Source organism: Papilio polytes, unplaced genomic scaffold (genome assembly GCF_000836215.1).
Source record: "Papilio polytes unplaced genomic scaffold, Ppol_1.0 DF823399.1, whole genome shotgun sequence".
NCBI lineage: Eukaryota > Metazoa > Arthropoda > Insecta > Lepidoptera > Papilionidae > Papilio > Papilio polytes.
In genome coordinates this window covers 1,990,020-2,006,868 of record NW_013525805.1, presented here as the reverse complement: position 1 = coordinate 2,006,868, position 16,849 = coordinate 1,990,020, and the positions used below count along the sequence as shown (strand labels likewise).

Genomic DNA, 16,849 nt, shown 5'->3' with positions numbered 1-16,849 from the left:
AAGAAAATAATGAAAAGGGAATAAAATAAGGCCTTTCTGATAAAAAAATAAGACACATTTTATTTTTAAGTGACATTTATTTATATAAAAAATCCACACTTACATTTACTCGTTAAACTAACAGGCATACTTAAAGTCTAGAATACTAAAACATGACTAGAGTGATGTCAATCACTTATGAATACTTAAAATAGTTTTTACGTAAATTTAATTTGTTGTTTATTTAACAAACTATACAATGATCAACATTAGTATGAGAAATACGATACCAGTTATTTTGATTTCGTATATCAAGTTTTGAATGTCACTTATATTCCTATTTGAATTAAATGTTTATAAGTACTCTAGTTGACAAATATCTTGAAGGCTAGAAACATCGTACGAGTCGCTACACAGAACAATTTTAGCTGCAGCGGGCGTAATATGCAGATAATACGCACTGCGCGCAGTTGACCTATTGCCGCCAAAATATTTGACAAGACATATACATATTACATTAAAATTGCTTATGTCTTAATTGCATACATTAATCTGTTGAAATTATTCAAATTACGATAATATTCTTAGTAAAGATTAGTTTTTCATGCAATTGGTGTACTTAAATTTGTTAACCGACAATTCCTTTAATATAAATTGAATTCAATGACCTCTAAACATGGACAGGATAGCTGTAGAATTTTCTAATTGCGGTAAATATTGACGAAAATTCATAATATAAGAGATAGAACATTTTGTGTTAGAAGCAAATTCTATTATTGAAAGTTACCTATCCATACATAGAGATCATTGTATTCATTGCGTTACATGTCTACAGAGTCTACACCATACGCGTAGGAAGGATACTTAACCAGTTACTTGCATATTTGCATTTCTAACATTACATCTATAGCTATCCTTTAACCCTTAATTCGAAGGAGTTTTTGTGGAAATAAATTATATGTTACCTGCACACTCTCTCGTATTATCAAAATCTCACGTATATTTCTCAAAACTAGTTCAGATTTGCCTATCGAATTAAGCGTTAATAGACATTAAAAAAGAATACACTGCTACGCGGGGTCCCTTCTTTTCTAACTAATCTAGATTTAATAATAAATTGCATACTTTTTAAACCACCTGTAGTCTTCAAACAGTCGAGATGGGAAATATTTTTTAGCTATGGTTTCGCTTTCTAATTAGGCATTGGTGATACGGATCGTCTAGCTTGTAGCGCTTTATTGTCGCAGTATGTTCTTATATCTGCCATGGGCTGCATTAGAAACACTGGCACGTCGTCATCGCGTTTCTGAAAGAAAAAAGAATAAATTTATTAATCTTTGGATACTCCATCTTAAATGTTGTCGACCTAATATATAAATGTGTAGGAATTTAAGACGGAGTGACGATAGGAAAGATCACCAGACATTGCCGGACCAGACTAGCATCGGACAGGAACACATGAAAGAATTTGGAGGAGGTTTTCTCCTCTATAGACGGAAGTTACACAGAAGATCAAGAGTATTAGGTACTATTTTGTACAAACACTAACATATATTTTGATCTGTAACATTTATGATAGTTTTTTTAATGTAAACTGTGTTATGGGAAAATAAAGCTATCTTTATCTATTATTTAAATATGTTAAAACCGGAATCTACGTCGTCATTATCGTCTCCTTATCCTACTCATTCTATCCGCTATTTTGTTAATGCCTTTATTATCCATACCTTATTCTATAAAAAGCGTTGTAAGTAATAAATTAATTCAACAAACCTGGAATAAAACTTCGCCTTCGAAGAATGTCAGTTGATGCTTTCTCGTCCGAAGCAATATTCCAACAAGCTTGTCTGAAATTACTGTGTATATCTGAAACAGAGATTTGCATTAATTTAAAATTTAAATCAAATAATTTTTCTCTAATCATACTAATATTATAAATGCGAAAGTTTAGATGGATGGATGGATGTTTGTTAGAGTTTGTAGCCTAAACGGCTGAACGGATTTCGATGAAATTTGGTATAGATGTAGAGGATAATCTGGAAGAACACATAAGCTACTCACTTTTGTTTTTTTTGTTAATTCCACGCGGACGGAGCCGCGGCCGAAAGCTAGTATTATAATATTTATCTCAGAGGTGGATCGTTACTACGACAGGGTTTTGTTACGCTGGTTGAATTTTTTGCGGATAAAATGATTTGAAGTTTTTCGCTGCTGCGTATTGCCTCCTAAAAGCGGAGACCGATGTTAAAGATTAGGGTTTCCTAATAGTGTTTTGTTACATATGCTGTAGATTTTAATAATTACTATTTCTGTAGTCCGATTTATTTCTGTTATATATTTCATATTCAATCTCCCAAACATTTTTTTCGCAATCGTGACTCATAATATTTTAAAAATATGTTGCAGTAACGGAACGTATTCATAAATTTAGTAAAACGCGATGAATACACGTAAATATTTATTTAAAACGAAGGTCGATTGTTCTTAAATATTGAACATAAATAAGCGAGTTTTAAATTTATTTATTCAACTGAACTGTTACGTTGAAATAAAAGATTTCTTAAGCAAATTAATAGTTACGCATTACGCATGGGTCATATCTATATGCCAAAAATTTTATTATCGTAAAAATATTATACTTCCAGATCAAGCTTCTTTAAAAAATTGACAGAGGCAAAGAAAGAGGAAATCATATTTATTTCTCTTCCCATATTCGGCCAGATCCGTACAAAACTAATTACGTGTCTGAACGGTCCGCCATTAGCAAAAGCAGTTCCAAATTTAAATCATGGCCGCCAAACGGAATGTCAAATGACGTCACAGGTCCGGACGCGGTTTCGTGTCTCCGATGTTCTACGTATGAGCGCGGGAAACATCAAATCTTCGAGGTTATGTAAACAGTCACATCCTTTTTATGATTTATTGGTTTTGGTGAGAATAATTGTATGTATTGCAACGATTTTTGGGAATATGTGTTTATTCAATGATGAGCCCTCACATTCATTATGTTATGTATGCTTTCGGTCTTAGATGTTAGGTATCGAATATTTAGAAAATGCGTCGGTTGTATACAAAAGTGCAACAAGAAAAAAACAGCAGGACGGAACATTTCTTACTCCGTAATTACGTACCAGTGGTGGATTATTCCCAACCATCACCCGCTCTGTCCCCACGTGGAAAGAGATGAGAGTAAAAAGTTTCATCCGTCCCGCCTTTTGCGACAAGCGGACGGTTGGACTTATTTTATTTCATAACGGTTTCATATGTCACCTTATTAGTGATAGTGGGACTAAAAGGTGGGACGGATGAAGCTTTTTATTCTCACGTCAGAGCGGGGTGACGGCTGGGAATAATCCCCTCTGGGTTACAGTCGTTTTTATGTAATTAAGAACTCTAGCACAAACCTAATTTGTTTATGACAAAGAACAAACCGCCGTAGGAACAAGCCGTCGCGTTCTTCGAATATTTCAAACGTGTTTCATCCTCAGATACGATGCCAAGATCGTTATTATCATGCAATTTAATCGTGTACAATAAATACAGACTCAAAACAGATGTCGCGTAAGTTCAATTATAAATTAGTTTTTTTGTTACGTTTCAAACAAATGAAAATTTATGAAGATTGTCTATGTTTTTCATATACTCTTGCAATTACAGACGTAAATCTGTATTCTAATACGATAAAAGGCTTTCATTATATACATTTTAAGGTTATCAAACACTACTGTTTTCCCCAAGTTGTTAGTAAGGGTCTATCGACTACCACGTGTTATAAGTTTCATATATCTTAACTTTTATTTAGAAAATATTAGTAGATTTTTATTAATTTACTAATACTTCCTTTAACCATCCCAACTAAGTTGTGCTAGCATTATGTTTCACGACAATATTCGAATGACGGGATTCGAACCCTTGACCGCAAGATCGGTAGTCGGTACCCCAAACCATTATATTATCGCTTGATTTATTTAGTTTCTTAATTTCTTACCGTAAAAAGTTCACCGAATGAAATGACTTTGGTAGCACTCTGCAGTTCTGGAGGTAGGAGACTCTTGCAAGGAGTTTTGCCGTACTCATTGATGATTTCACAGAGTTCCTTCATCTCTGTACATACTCTGGCTTGAGCTTCCGCTCCTCTGTACTCCGTTTTCGAACCAGGTATCGGTCTGTAAGGGTAAATTAAATCAGTTGATTGAATCTTAAGCGTACTAAAGATTCATCTATTGAGAGTTTCCGGCACTTTTCTAATCGAATCAAATACCCATTTGATATCTCATTATCATATATCTTACTAATATTATAAATACGAATGTTTATATGGATGGATGGATGGATGTTTGGTAGAGTTTGTAGGCTAAACGGCTAAACGAATTTCGATTAAATTTAATATAGATGTAGAGGATAGTCTGGAAGGACACATAGGCTACTCACTTTTGTTTTTTTAATTCCACGCGTGCGTAGTCATGGGCGAAAGCTATGATATGATGAAGATATGATAAATGCGAAAGTTTACATGAATGGATGTTTGTTAGATTTTGTAGCCTCAACGGTTGAACGTATCTCTATGAAAGGCATAGATGGAAAGCAGTCTGGAAGAACACATAGGCTACTTACTTTTGTTTTTTTAAATCCACCCGGACGGTTTCGCGGGCAAAAGCTCGTTTGTAATTTTTTAATAAACTGGCACAAGTAAATGTTCATTTACATATACAAAACGTTTAAATATTGCAGATGAACTCGAAGGTTTAAAGTTCATTCATATGTTGTTAAAATTAAGCCTTAGGAATTATATTTGTTTACCAAAGACGTGGACAGGCGTCTGGTGTACGTCAAATCGGTCAACAACTTTACTCTCGTAGTATTTTTATAACAGTGGATTTCCACTGCCACAGACACTTACGGTGAAATGTTATTTGACACTTACAGCGCAATTAGATCCCCTTATAACAAAATACCACTCTTAGAATGCACGCACCCATTTGATTAAACGATTGTGTGCGATACAAAACTGTTTAGTCTTGCTTTGATACCTATGACCTTATATGGAGGGCACACTACTCGATTTTTAGTTGGGCAAACAACTAAACTAGTTGCCGAAACAGTTGAATTGGTTGCGAAACAATCGACAATCGCAATTTAATTAATTTTAAGACTGTACTCACTTGCCATATTCGTCTTTTGAGAATGTCGGCTTATGATTCTTGTCGAAGTGACCACTGAACGCCGTGACTTTCTGCAGTTCGCTGTGCGCCTGCGCTTTTGTGTCGAAAGAAGATATTAAATCTGTTAGAGACGAACTCTGAAAAAAAGAACATTAATTAGCTAACAACTTCAATAATCCGTTACGTTTCAAAATGAACAAAGAAATTCTCATAGTTAAGATATACTATTTTTTTTTAATTCATTATTATTATTAAAATAGTTAGTTTTATTGAGCTATTTCGAGATAAGCTTCGTTTTAATCTATACTAATATTATAAAGAGAAAAGATTTGTATTTTTGTATGTATTTGATTCACGAAAAAACTACTAAGCTGATTTTAAAAATTCTTTCACCATTAAAAAGCTACGTTAACAGTGAGTAACATAGGCTATCTTTTTAATACTTTTTGATTTCACGCGGGCGACGTCGCGAGCAACAGCAAGTGTATTCTAAAGAGGAAAGTTTTGTATGTATTGGTATAACTCAAAAACTAATCGGCCGATTTCAAAAACTCTTTCACCATTAGAAAGCTACGTTAACAGTGAGTAACATAGGCTATAGTTTTTATTATTTTTTTATTTCACGCGGTCGAAGTCGCGAGCAACAGCTAGTACATTATTAAGATTCGATTATTATTATTGGCTTTAAATTTAAACTGTTCGACTATTAATAGTTAGATCCTCCGGATGCGGAATGTCTGGAATCGTGCAGTTGTTTTGTTTATTCTATATAAATTTGTCTTGATTTATTTTGTCGCGTTTGCCAACACCTGAGGTAGACGCGCGGGGGTGAGGTGCGGGGCGAAGTGTGGGGGTCTCTGCCAAACATCAATCATCAGTGGTCGTGATGCTATTTCCTCTTGTAAACAGACGTCTATGATCTATTGACGTTCTCTTAGCTTAAAATATATTTGCAATTTTTTAGTGTCCAGGGTCTTAAAATAAATTTCGATCTATTGTGTTTTCCAGTTAAATAGACGCATATGTCTGGTTTGCATTTATCCAGTACAGTTGGATTGTTGACGCCATCATGCCAGTTGTATGCCAGCACGATCGAGCGTTACTGGCCGACATTACTACCGAAAGGTCTAATGTATTGAAGATTTCGTGTACTAGGAACGCATGAATCAGGTTACCTTGGCCCTGCGCCGGCCGGCCTCGGCGCAACTCGCGTTGAAACGTCTTTGACGTCGGCGCATACGAAACTGACTCACGCTTCCGTCTGCGATCTTGGAGGATTTACAGGAATGCTATTGGTATTTACGCGTTAAAATTAGTACTGGAATTCGAACTCGCTATATCGTTTTTGGTTTGGCAAAATACTGAGACATGGTTGTAAATCTTTGTAATGTTTGTACAAAGATTCCGTGCGCAATGTGCAAAGCGTGCTGCATTTAAATAGATTGCGGTATGTCTTTTGTTGAATAGATTATTTAAATCTATGTACTGTATATAATTACTGTATACTGATTGTAAATATCTTCCTTGGAAGTCGCTATACGATTGTCGTTTTTAATATTATCTATACTATTATAATAAAGCGTAAACACACACTTCTTTGTTGCCTAAGATGTCAGCAATTACAGCATATTTTTGAATAATTATTTTTTTAATAGAAAGCCCTACACTTACATCATGCTTTAGGCTATATATATTCACGCCATTAAACTTAGGGTGTAAATATTTTGGATAAAAACCCTAATGTGGGAAAGAGACCATAAGTTGCTGCCAACATCAAGAAAGCAAGATTGTCAAGATTTGTCATGTTATGTCATTTTGACATTTGCTATTGATAATTTGACTAATGCAAATAATAAATTTATAATTTCATGCGGATGAAGCCGCACGGGAACAGCTAGTTATAGCATAAAGCATGAAATAGCTTTTTAAATAATTTTATTAGTTTAATAGAAAAAATAAAGACGCTATTAATGAATTAACATGTGTGTTAGAAATAAACATGAAAGCTACGAGAATCATATGTTAGCAAACTAATTTTTTTCATTATTTAATTTCTTTACGTCATACGAATATTTATGACAGTCGAAATCATTGCGAAATATTAAAAAAAATATCCGTTGAGTGTCTTCGAGTTTCAAATTCCACGGATAGAAATAAAGTTATCTACTATTATCAAAGCGATGTTATAAGTCATTAGGTGTAACAATTGAGTTTGAAAGCGCGGCGTATAGCTGGCTGGTGGCCAAAAATCTGTGTGACATTGTGTATTTTTACTATACATTTTATTATGTTATTGTTTCTTGCCTTTCTTTTATGTTATGTCACGTATTTTCACGTCAATCAGTCTTTTAACAAATTAGTAGTTAACTCACTTATCTTACTTCTTACTAATGTTATAAACACGTTTTGATTGGATGGATGTTTGTTACCAAGTATCTCCATAAAGGTTCAACGGATTTTGGTAAAATTTGGCATAGATGTAAAACAAAGTCTAGAAGAAGACATGAGAGAATTTAGAGTTGTTTTTAATTCGCGCGTACGGAGTCTCCGGCAACAGCTTGTATATTACTAAATTTCGAACATTCACTTAATTCAGTTGGTTAGTTTTTTTGCTAAAATATTGTAATAGGCTATGGTTTACGACAATAGTCGAAAAGCGGGATTCGAACCCTGGACCTCAATATTGGTAGTCCCTACTCCAAACCATTAGGCTATTGGCGCTTGATTGATTGTTTACGGATTTTAATAATGAAATATTCACTAAAGGATACAATATATAAACATTTGTCTATCTTCAAATAAAAGCTTTATTTAGAATTATGAAGTAGAATAATACAAAAATATGTATTGTCAGCAAAAATTTAGATTCCAGTTGTATGAAAACCATTGTCATCCGGGCATAATATGTATATAAAAACTGCCACAGACACATATTTATCATGAAATAAAGACAAAAGCAGCTTTTGATATGTAATACGTAGATAATATTCTAAATATCACATTTATTTTGCTAATTTCTTTCATCATTCTCCTTTTTATAAGAGAAGGGAGCAAACGAGCGGCGGGAACACAGAGGTGGTCAACGACGCCCATGGACATCCGCAACACCAGAGGAACTACAGATGCGTTGCCGGCCTTTGAAGAAATTAGTGAAATTACTTAATTCTCTTAGTGAAGAATTAAATACACTAAGTGTAGACTGATTATTGCTGTGAAATTCCTAAATTCTTAAAAAATAAATCATCTCTTTCAGTCATCACTGAACAGAGATATCTTTCTGTACCGGTGTGTAGTGTAAACCCACGTTTACGTCGATGTTCACATAAATAACATGTGCCAATCAGTTGCCAAACAAAAAAAAACAATGACTAAAGGCTGAGGTTACAAGCAATTTATATTTCACGAAAATGATATCCTCAGTCATAAAGCTAAAAATAATTACCATCAGTGATTTGTCACTCTTCATTACTCAGACTAATTAAGAAGTTAGTTATAAACGTCGATGTAGGTGTGAATCAGTACTGAACTTTTATGGAATATCTCCGTAGCATGTATAGGGCGTCTAATGAAAAAATCATACTAATATTATAATGGAGCATAGATGTATAACATAGTCTGGAGAACACATAGGCTACTTACTTTTGTATTTCTTTTAATTCCACGCGGACGGAGTCGCGGGCTAGTGTTCAATAAAAACTTTGAATTAATCTATATTACTTGCAGCTTGACCAAGACTAAGTCTAGATTGTTTTCGTAATTATTTCCATAACAAATACTTTAATTTTATTGTCCCTCTTAATTTTTTTTAAATAATGTTTCATTTTAATGTCATCTTATATCTAAAATAATATTATAATTGTAGATAACAAAGCGTAATTATTATTATTGTGGTGTAAAATTCGAAATCTTTGTGAAAGTTATACGTTCGAATTTCACTAAGTATACAGTGTGTTACATTTACAAAAATAATTGATCAAATTTTATAGAATATAAAATAGAATTAAAATTTTACTCAAGTAAAAACACGTCAGAAAATCACCACGAACAGTTCTTTGGAACTCTTAATATAACATTTTTTCTGCTTTATCTAAGTTAATCAAGTAAGCTTTATAAGTTCTTTGATTTATGAGTCGTGAATATTTGACATAAAACATAATTTTAAATGTAGGTACCGCTTTTTATTTTCTTCTCAAGTATTATTTATTGTTTAAAAGTTATCACTATAAAATACTTACCCTCGATCTTCTCTTAATGGGATCATCACCAGGGATTGTAAGGAAGTTTCCACTCATGCTTACGACACACCAAAAACTTCAAATGAACGTTTAAACGCGCAATATTTATTGACCGTGCGTACACGACGGTGGTTTGTGATGAAGTGGCGGCTGGGTATGAATGGATGACGTGCCCGCGCCCATCTCTCCCCCTCTGTCCCCCGTTACACCCGCTGTGATGCTGCGATGTCGTAATACGTGTGGGTCTACGTTTCAGAATTAACGCATGACGAAAAGTCATGAAAAAAATGCAAACAGATTTGAGTTTTCTGGTTGAATTTAGTTGTAATTTCTTAATGTAAAATACTAATTACCTTCAAAAGTTAATAAACATAACAATAATTTCGTTTTTTTTTCTACCCTTCCATAACCTCATAGTACTGTTCAATTTCGTACTACTTTGTTAGATAAATATTGAGACTAAGGGCCTGTCCCACCACTCAGATAGCTTAAAAATGACGTTATTTCAGATGAGGTAACAAAATCCGATATTTCCACCACATATTTTACACGTTGAATAGTTATCAGACAATTTAGAATTTGATGGGACAGGCCCTAAATAAATGTGGAAGAGTTATGTTTAAAGAAAAAAACCAGTTATATTTGAAATACGGATATTTATTTACTTTTTCATAAAAATTCTAAATTCAATAATGTGTTTAAACATGTAACATTTACATATATGCATTTATACAAAGATATATGCAATGTTTAGTGACAATATTAATACTAAAACTGGAGCGCAACAGACTTACAAAGATGCCTATATGAATGCGATGATTCCATCACATTTTACACTTAAAAAGTATTTACCAAGTATTGTCGAATGGTAAAGATTTACGTGATAATATTTTTTAATGTTATTAACATAAAGATGAGATTAGAATGAATACTGTGCGCTTTTCTTCTATTCACTCACGAATCTTGATATATTTACATAGAGACCTGTCCCCTTAGACAAAGTAACATTCGATTATCACTATCGCTGATCGAAAAGCCAAAAATTTATATAACTGACAATAACATTAGATAAGTCACGTGCTTGTCACGTTTTCATTCTTATACATTTTTTCGATTATAATAGCCATATCGCTAATAAAAAATTAAATTTGTCTAAGGGGACAGGTCTAGTAATACCTAAGAAATAAATACTAAAGACAACGTCTTTATACAAATATATCAAGATATCATCAGAATATGCTTTCTTGATGAAGTGGACGTACCTACTGATTGTAAGTATATACAAGTGAATGTAAACATTGAAGAATTAATCTTCAATGAAACGAGATGTTTCGGAACAAACCTAACCTTCCTTCCAATAGACGGAAATTAAGATCTACTATCCGTCAACGATCATGTTCCATCGAAATTCCCACCTAAAATACCGATACGTTATCCAATAAGCACACGTGAATTTAAAGTTTTGAACTCTTTAATTATTGCGATGGACAAAGAATTACATAATAATTGTAACTTTAAAACTATGTTTGATCCAACGTAAACACTAAAAGGAAACCACTGCGTCTAAACTAGATTCAGTCAACGCGGTTACAAAAAAATTTCGATTCAAAAAAACTCCAATAGACGAGAAGATTAAATATTAAATATACATTATTGAGATTTGGACTAGACAAACCACATTCTCTATCTACAGATATGTAATCCATGATAAATGCTAATATTTAAAAATCTAACTTCCGTGTGGGTAAAGTTATGTGCTGATACGCTTTCAGCATCGCGTAGACTCTGTACAACGCTTTTATAAGGTCATCGCTCATTACACATTCAAATGTCCCTTCGTCGATATCCACAAGTCGTTCAAACGTTGAAGGCAAGTGAACCACTTAGTAAACTGGACGTAACATGTGTGGTGAGCGACAATCTTAAACGATTTTGTCATTTTAATCTATAATCTCACTTTAATAAACATTTCATATTAAAATTCTATAAACAAATAAATGCAACATCTATTTTCAACTACTTAACTGGTTCTTTAATGTTCGCAACCTACAATATAATTTAATTCATTTTCTACTAAATTATTGGACGATCAGTTCTTTTCTAAACATGTGCTAAATCACTTGAGTTGGTGTATTGCGATTTTCATCTTAATACTATATCTTAAAACACTATCAAAACAGATTTGGTCAGTGACAAAAGTATCGTAAAAATCGTATACTTTCCGAGGTCAGATTTCAACGTGCCAGAGTCTACGTGATTTCTGAATGCAAGGCTGGTTGGTGAGATAAATCTCAAATTGAGATTGTCAACAAAATTCAACACGTACTGAGAATCTTTATCCTACATCTGATTATAACAAAATGCATTTGAGCACTGATACGAGACAGATAACTCCTTCATTCCGGCTACAACCGGACTCCACATCTACACATCGAAGCCTTTAACAATAAACACGCATGAACTTGTTCCAAACTATTCCCGCATACATCCACGATAGTTATGTTATTTTTATAACAATATCACAATTTTCAATAATATACAAAAAGACATAGGAGATTTATATATCATTTTACAAGACAAGCGTATTAAAGTAAGGGTAAAGATGTGCTATAACTTTTAAACAACAATTTTGTCGATTATTTACAATTTTGTAACCAAGGCAATATTAAACAGTTTACATAAAACGGGACAAGAGATGGGATTATATTGAATATATGACCGAATGGTATTTAAACGCACAATCGGCAAGCGAGCCTGTTAATTAGAGGGTATATTTGAAGCAGTTTATATGAAGACCGGTTAATCTCCTGCGCTGCACACAACCGTAATTTGAATGCTCCTATAACATATTCCTTAACGGAAGCATGAATTTTTCAACAAATGGAGAAAATAATTTACATAAGGCCATAAAATACTGTACAAGTTTAACGATTAGATGATTGATTAGATAAATAATTATGCAGATTTAATATTAAACATTAAGGATTAGGTAATGCATCCATATTTACGAAAGTTTGGTCCATACAAATATCAATACAATCAATTGAATGTTCTCGATGGCTTTATTAATTTTAGGCATGCAGTAAAAACTGTCTTCAACAATATGCAAAAATCCCATTAAACAACATTAGAAATATTTAAAAAGTTATTAATTGTGTATTTAACAAAATCTAAACCATTTTTGCTGAATGCCTAAACGGAAGTATTGGCTTCCGGCCGTTATCGATCAGCTTCTATTGAAAAATATACAAATAATTTGTGCAAATTACTTCACTATACGCAAAACTTAAATTAATTTATTTACAAAAAATCATTCCGGTCTACGAAATAGAATAAAAAAACGAATGCTGACCGAAAACTACCGAAGTTATTGGAAGATACACTTCAGTGTCGAGCGCTTTGGTACAGCGAACTGCCTCGCAGAGAGCGCGCGCGAGCCGCCGCGTATCGTTCAAGTCAACTGGAACTACATCACAACTGGCTCCTTTGTCCCTTATAATCTTAATTAAGTTCTCGCGTGCATCCAGAGCGGTGTGTGGATCTCACGCAGGCGCCTGACTGCCGGCTGGAGCCTCCGACCTCATTTCCGACTTGAGCTTGACGAATTCTCTCGCCACTTCATCGCTGTGCCTCTGCGATAGAATCCTTAGTATCGTCCACCCGGTCTCATCCATTTTGACTCTCGTACCCAATGGCAACCAGCACGCACATGAACCCTGTCAAATTACATAAATTAGTTACAATCGTATTTACCAATTTTAGATGTTAATATTTAAAGGCAGGAAAAACTTCGTTATTCTATTTCTATTCTACATTTTCAACTACTTCTTCAGATACGTATAGGTAAAATAAGATAAGAGTCTTTTGGTATCTCCTGCTCCTATTTGAAATTGAGTTGTTGAGAAATGTTACGTACCTGTTCAGCGATGTCCGCCAATCTCATGACAGCAAGGCCCACGAGGCGGTCCTCTCTTGCGAAGCAGTAGTCCCGCACACACACATGCAGCTCGAACAACTCCAGCTGCTCCGTCGCGCTCACCATACTGGACAAGTTAAAGAGTCCCTGTACTTTGAGGAAAGTTCTTTCTTCTAAACGGGAGTGTTTAGGAGAAAGGACTCCTCATTTCCTCATTCATTGTTTCTGTCGTAAATCACAGTTACTAGAGTTCTCCATAATAATGGTATATATTCCATAACATAAAGATTATCTCAGGGAATCAATAGGAAGGTCACAATTTGTGCATGCTACAAACAACTAAAATACTATTTGATTAACAATTAGTTTAGTTATATTATGATCATAAATGTGTTTGAATTAACGCTCTACAATGAATACAAATACATGTAAAACTTACAAATGGAAAGTCTCATTGAATTTGGGACTCCAGTTGTTGCTTTTCGACTTGGTGGCGAATTTTCTCTTCTTATCCGCGAGGTGGGGACCGATCAGGTTGACTTCAATGAATGGACGGAACATGCCACTGGCAATCACCCACTTCAAATCGTTGGCGGCAACCACTGCAAAGATATTACTCATATCAAAACCATCAATGATATATCTATAATTTTATCGATCTAAATCGATATCTAAAGTGAATGTATCAGAATAAACAAAGGAATATCCGTTCCATACTCAGAAATTACATAAATGGAAAATAATCGCATACTTATGCAACACTTCCATATTAAGATAACCCGTCAGATTGTTTTTCATTTACGATCAAAAGTAAGTGCTATAGTTAATCCTTTGTGCATATAGACATTTTTCAAGCCCACAATGTTTAGAGTATCTTGAGCAGGACAGTTTTAACAACGTTAAACATGAAAATTAAAAATACGTATACATTTTTGTTTTTATTCAAATTAATTTTCAAACCAATTTAAAAGTAATTCACTGCTCATAGCCGTTAAAATGATTCGATTTAGCATTTTAACAATGACTAAAAATAGAGAAAAAGACAAACTACACATTTTTGTCTAGTTTGTCTTTGTAGGGGAAATTTTATATAAAATTTCACGTATAGGAGGAATGGACCTTCAATAATCAAGAATCAGTTTTCTGATTAATTAGATCTAAGAGTCAATTGTTGGAGTTACCTTTGACGGTGATCTTGTGCTCGCCGGTGCCAGGGTGCGTGAAGAGGTCGACCTGCAGCGACACCTCGCCCACGCTGCCCTCCTCCGCCACTGCAGCGTCTATACTCATCACCATCACACATATACGAATAATAAGATGTGCGAAATTTTGAATAATCCTATTTTGTACAACAATATAATTCTCGAATCAAATTGTAACTTTTTCGATTAAGGATGATGATTTTTAGGATTGCAGAATCTTTGGACTTCTAATTTGATAAAGAAACTTAATTTATTTAAAAAAATCTTAATTTCTAATATGCTTTGTGTACACGTCAAAATTTAATAATCTTAAAGCCAATCATTGTGCAGAATATTTCATTTTTACTCACCTTGATTCTGCTGACTGGTAACGAACGTTCTAATTAAGGTGTCAGTTGTTTGCGTGTACAGACTGAGAGCGTATCTCAGTGATTGCAATTCTGGACTCTTTTCCAGGAAGGTCTTCTTAAGGCCGTTGCCGCCCGCGTGGAAGTACAACTTGATGGTGTCCAACGCCGCGTCTAGTACTGCGCATTGCTTCGGTGTTAAACTCTTCTCAGCTGACAAATGCTGTGAAAAAGTGAAAATAAAACTGTTACATTGGTACACAGATAGCCTCAAATATCATAGAGTAATGTCATCGACTACTAAGAGACTATGTATTTTTAAATTCATTACATCTAATAATCTTTATTGTTTGTTTGACTACTATCTATAATTATACATTCCGAAAGCGTATTCGTATTCCTTGATACTATTTTTTGTAAGTAAATAGTAAATACCTCTTTAGAAATATCCATGACGCCGGACAGCGCATGCTTCACGTCCTGTTTGCCGACCGTGCTCTTGAACAGTTGCGTCATGTCTTCTATCTTTGCGTTCGCAGCCAAATTCTTCGCGTTATTTGTCAGATTCTTCAACATCATCTACAATATCGAAACAATAATCAAATGTATCAAAAGTAAATTACTTCTTAATGGACGTTATTATGAATATTTGGGTTACCGTTTTATCCGTCATAGGAGGTAGCACAACAGTCTTTTCAAGTATTTTCATGACTATCTTCCACAATTCCTTGAGCAATCGCTTAAGTACTGTCTTCTCACACGACTCTGCATACATGGTTAGTGACCCATCCTAAGACAAAACAAACTTGTTAGTGTCCGAAGCTTTAGGTATAATACAGTAAATGTATAAAATTTGTGATGAAAACTTTTTTTGTGCGCACCAATATGTCCATAAGTGGTCGTAGAACTTCATCTGCTTCGTGGTGTGCAGGCGGCTGCGGTTGTCCCGGCGCCGCGCCTCCGCCTACCTTCTGAAGTAGCTCGCCCAGCTCCTTCACGCTGGCCGTTATACGGATCTCCAAGCTGTCACAACACATTACATTATGTTCTATTATCTATCATCAAGCAATACAAAACGCCTGTCAGTATTCTTGAAAGTTCGAGTCAATATTATTAATTCTACAGACGGTCATGTTATTAGTCCAGCTGGTAGTAGACATTCCTTCTTCTATGTAAGTATTCGAATGATTCACATGATTTATGTATTAAATGACTAAGATAATACGACGTATATGATGTATTATGAAGTCTGGACCAAGTAATGAATACATTTTAAACCGAATTTTAGCAAAGGCTTGTATTCCATTTTCTTGTATGTTCAATAAGACCACATAAAGTATCAACCTGTTAGCGAACATTGAGGCGAGTTCATCGAGCGTGGTGTTGAGGCTCTGCTGCAGGTCGTGCAGGATGTCGGCGGCGTCGCGCTCTAACTTGGTGCCCCCCATCGCCTCGAACATCTTCTCCAGTTGTACCCTCAGTTGTTGGATGTTATTCATCAGAATACATGCCTAGAAAACAATTATAATATAATAGTTTGAGTTATAAAAATCCTTTTATTAATTTTATCGTACTTATATCAAGTTTAATGCTTTACCACTCTCTCCTCCTTTAGATGTTCAGGGAATTCCTTCTTTACTATATCAGCGTAGGCGACGAGCACTTTGACGATGGTTTTGGCGAATCTCTTCATATACCGCTTCCAGATCTCAGGGTCGGGACACTCCAGCTTGGAGACCACGTCGAAGCATTGTGTTAGCTGTGTGAAGACATCTACCACGGAGTTGCTGAACAATGCATGCTCGCTGGACTTTTGGAACTGTGGAAAAAAAAATATTAATTTTGTTATTTCACGTACATATGATGGAAATGTGATTTTTTTAAACCTTGTGTGAAACAAAATGAGATTATGCTTCATTTTAGACACTTCATCAACAAAACACGTGGGAAGAAAAAATATGGTAACTTTGTTTTTTGGTTAAATTAATTCCTCATATTGAACAAAATG

At 34.5% G+C, this 16,849-nt stretch overlaps 2 protein-coding genes across 2 annotated transcripts in view; both read right to left on the bottom strand.

Annotated features, from left to right (window-relative positions):
- Positions 1-67: 67 nt before the first annotated feature.
- Positions 68-9,535, bottom strand: LOC106104928 (actin-binding Rho-activating protein-like). Its single transcript, XM_013285126.1, has 5 exons — positions 9,377-9,535; positions 5,142-5,278; positions 3,968-4,145; positions 1,753-1,845; positions 68-1,285 (listed from the first exon to the last, which is right to left on the bottom strand). The coding sequence occupies exons 1-5, from the start codon at positions 9,431-9,433 to the stop codon at positions 1,172-1,174; spliced, it is 579 nt and encodes a 192-aa protein (XP_013140580.1). The 5' UTR covers positions 9,434-9,535; the 3' UTR covers positions 68-1,171.
- A 497-nt stretch (positions 9,536-10,032) lies between these two features.
- LOC106104848 (protein unc-13 homolog A-like) overlaps positions 10,033-16,849 on the bottom strand; it is a 48,411-nt gene continuing 41,594 nt past the window's right edge. The window contains exons 19-28 of the mRNA XM_013285024.1: positions 16,439-16,660; positions 16,186-16,352; positions 15,723-15,864; positions 15,500-15,631; positions 15,277-15,420; positions 14,845-15,064; positions 14,474-14,572; positions 13,732-13,894; positions 13,293-13,419; positions 10,033-13,092 (exon numbers count right to left, since the gene is read on the bottom strand). Of these exons, the coding sequence (XP_013140478.1) occupies positions 12,919-13,092; positions 13,293-13,419; positions 13,732-13,894; positions 14,474-14,572; positions 14,845-15,064; positions 15,277-15,420; positions 15,500-15,631; positions 15,723-15,864; positions 16,186-16,352; positions 16,439-16,660 (1,590 nt within the window). The 3' untranslated portion in view covers positions 10,033-12,918. The remainder of the gene's footprint in view (positions 13,093-13,292; positions 13,420-13,731; positions 13,895-14,473; positions 14,573-14,844; positions 15,065-15,276; positions 15,421-15,499; positions 15,632-15,722; positions 15,865-16,185; positions 16,353-16,438; positions 16,661-16,849) is intronic.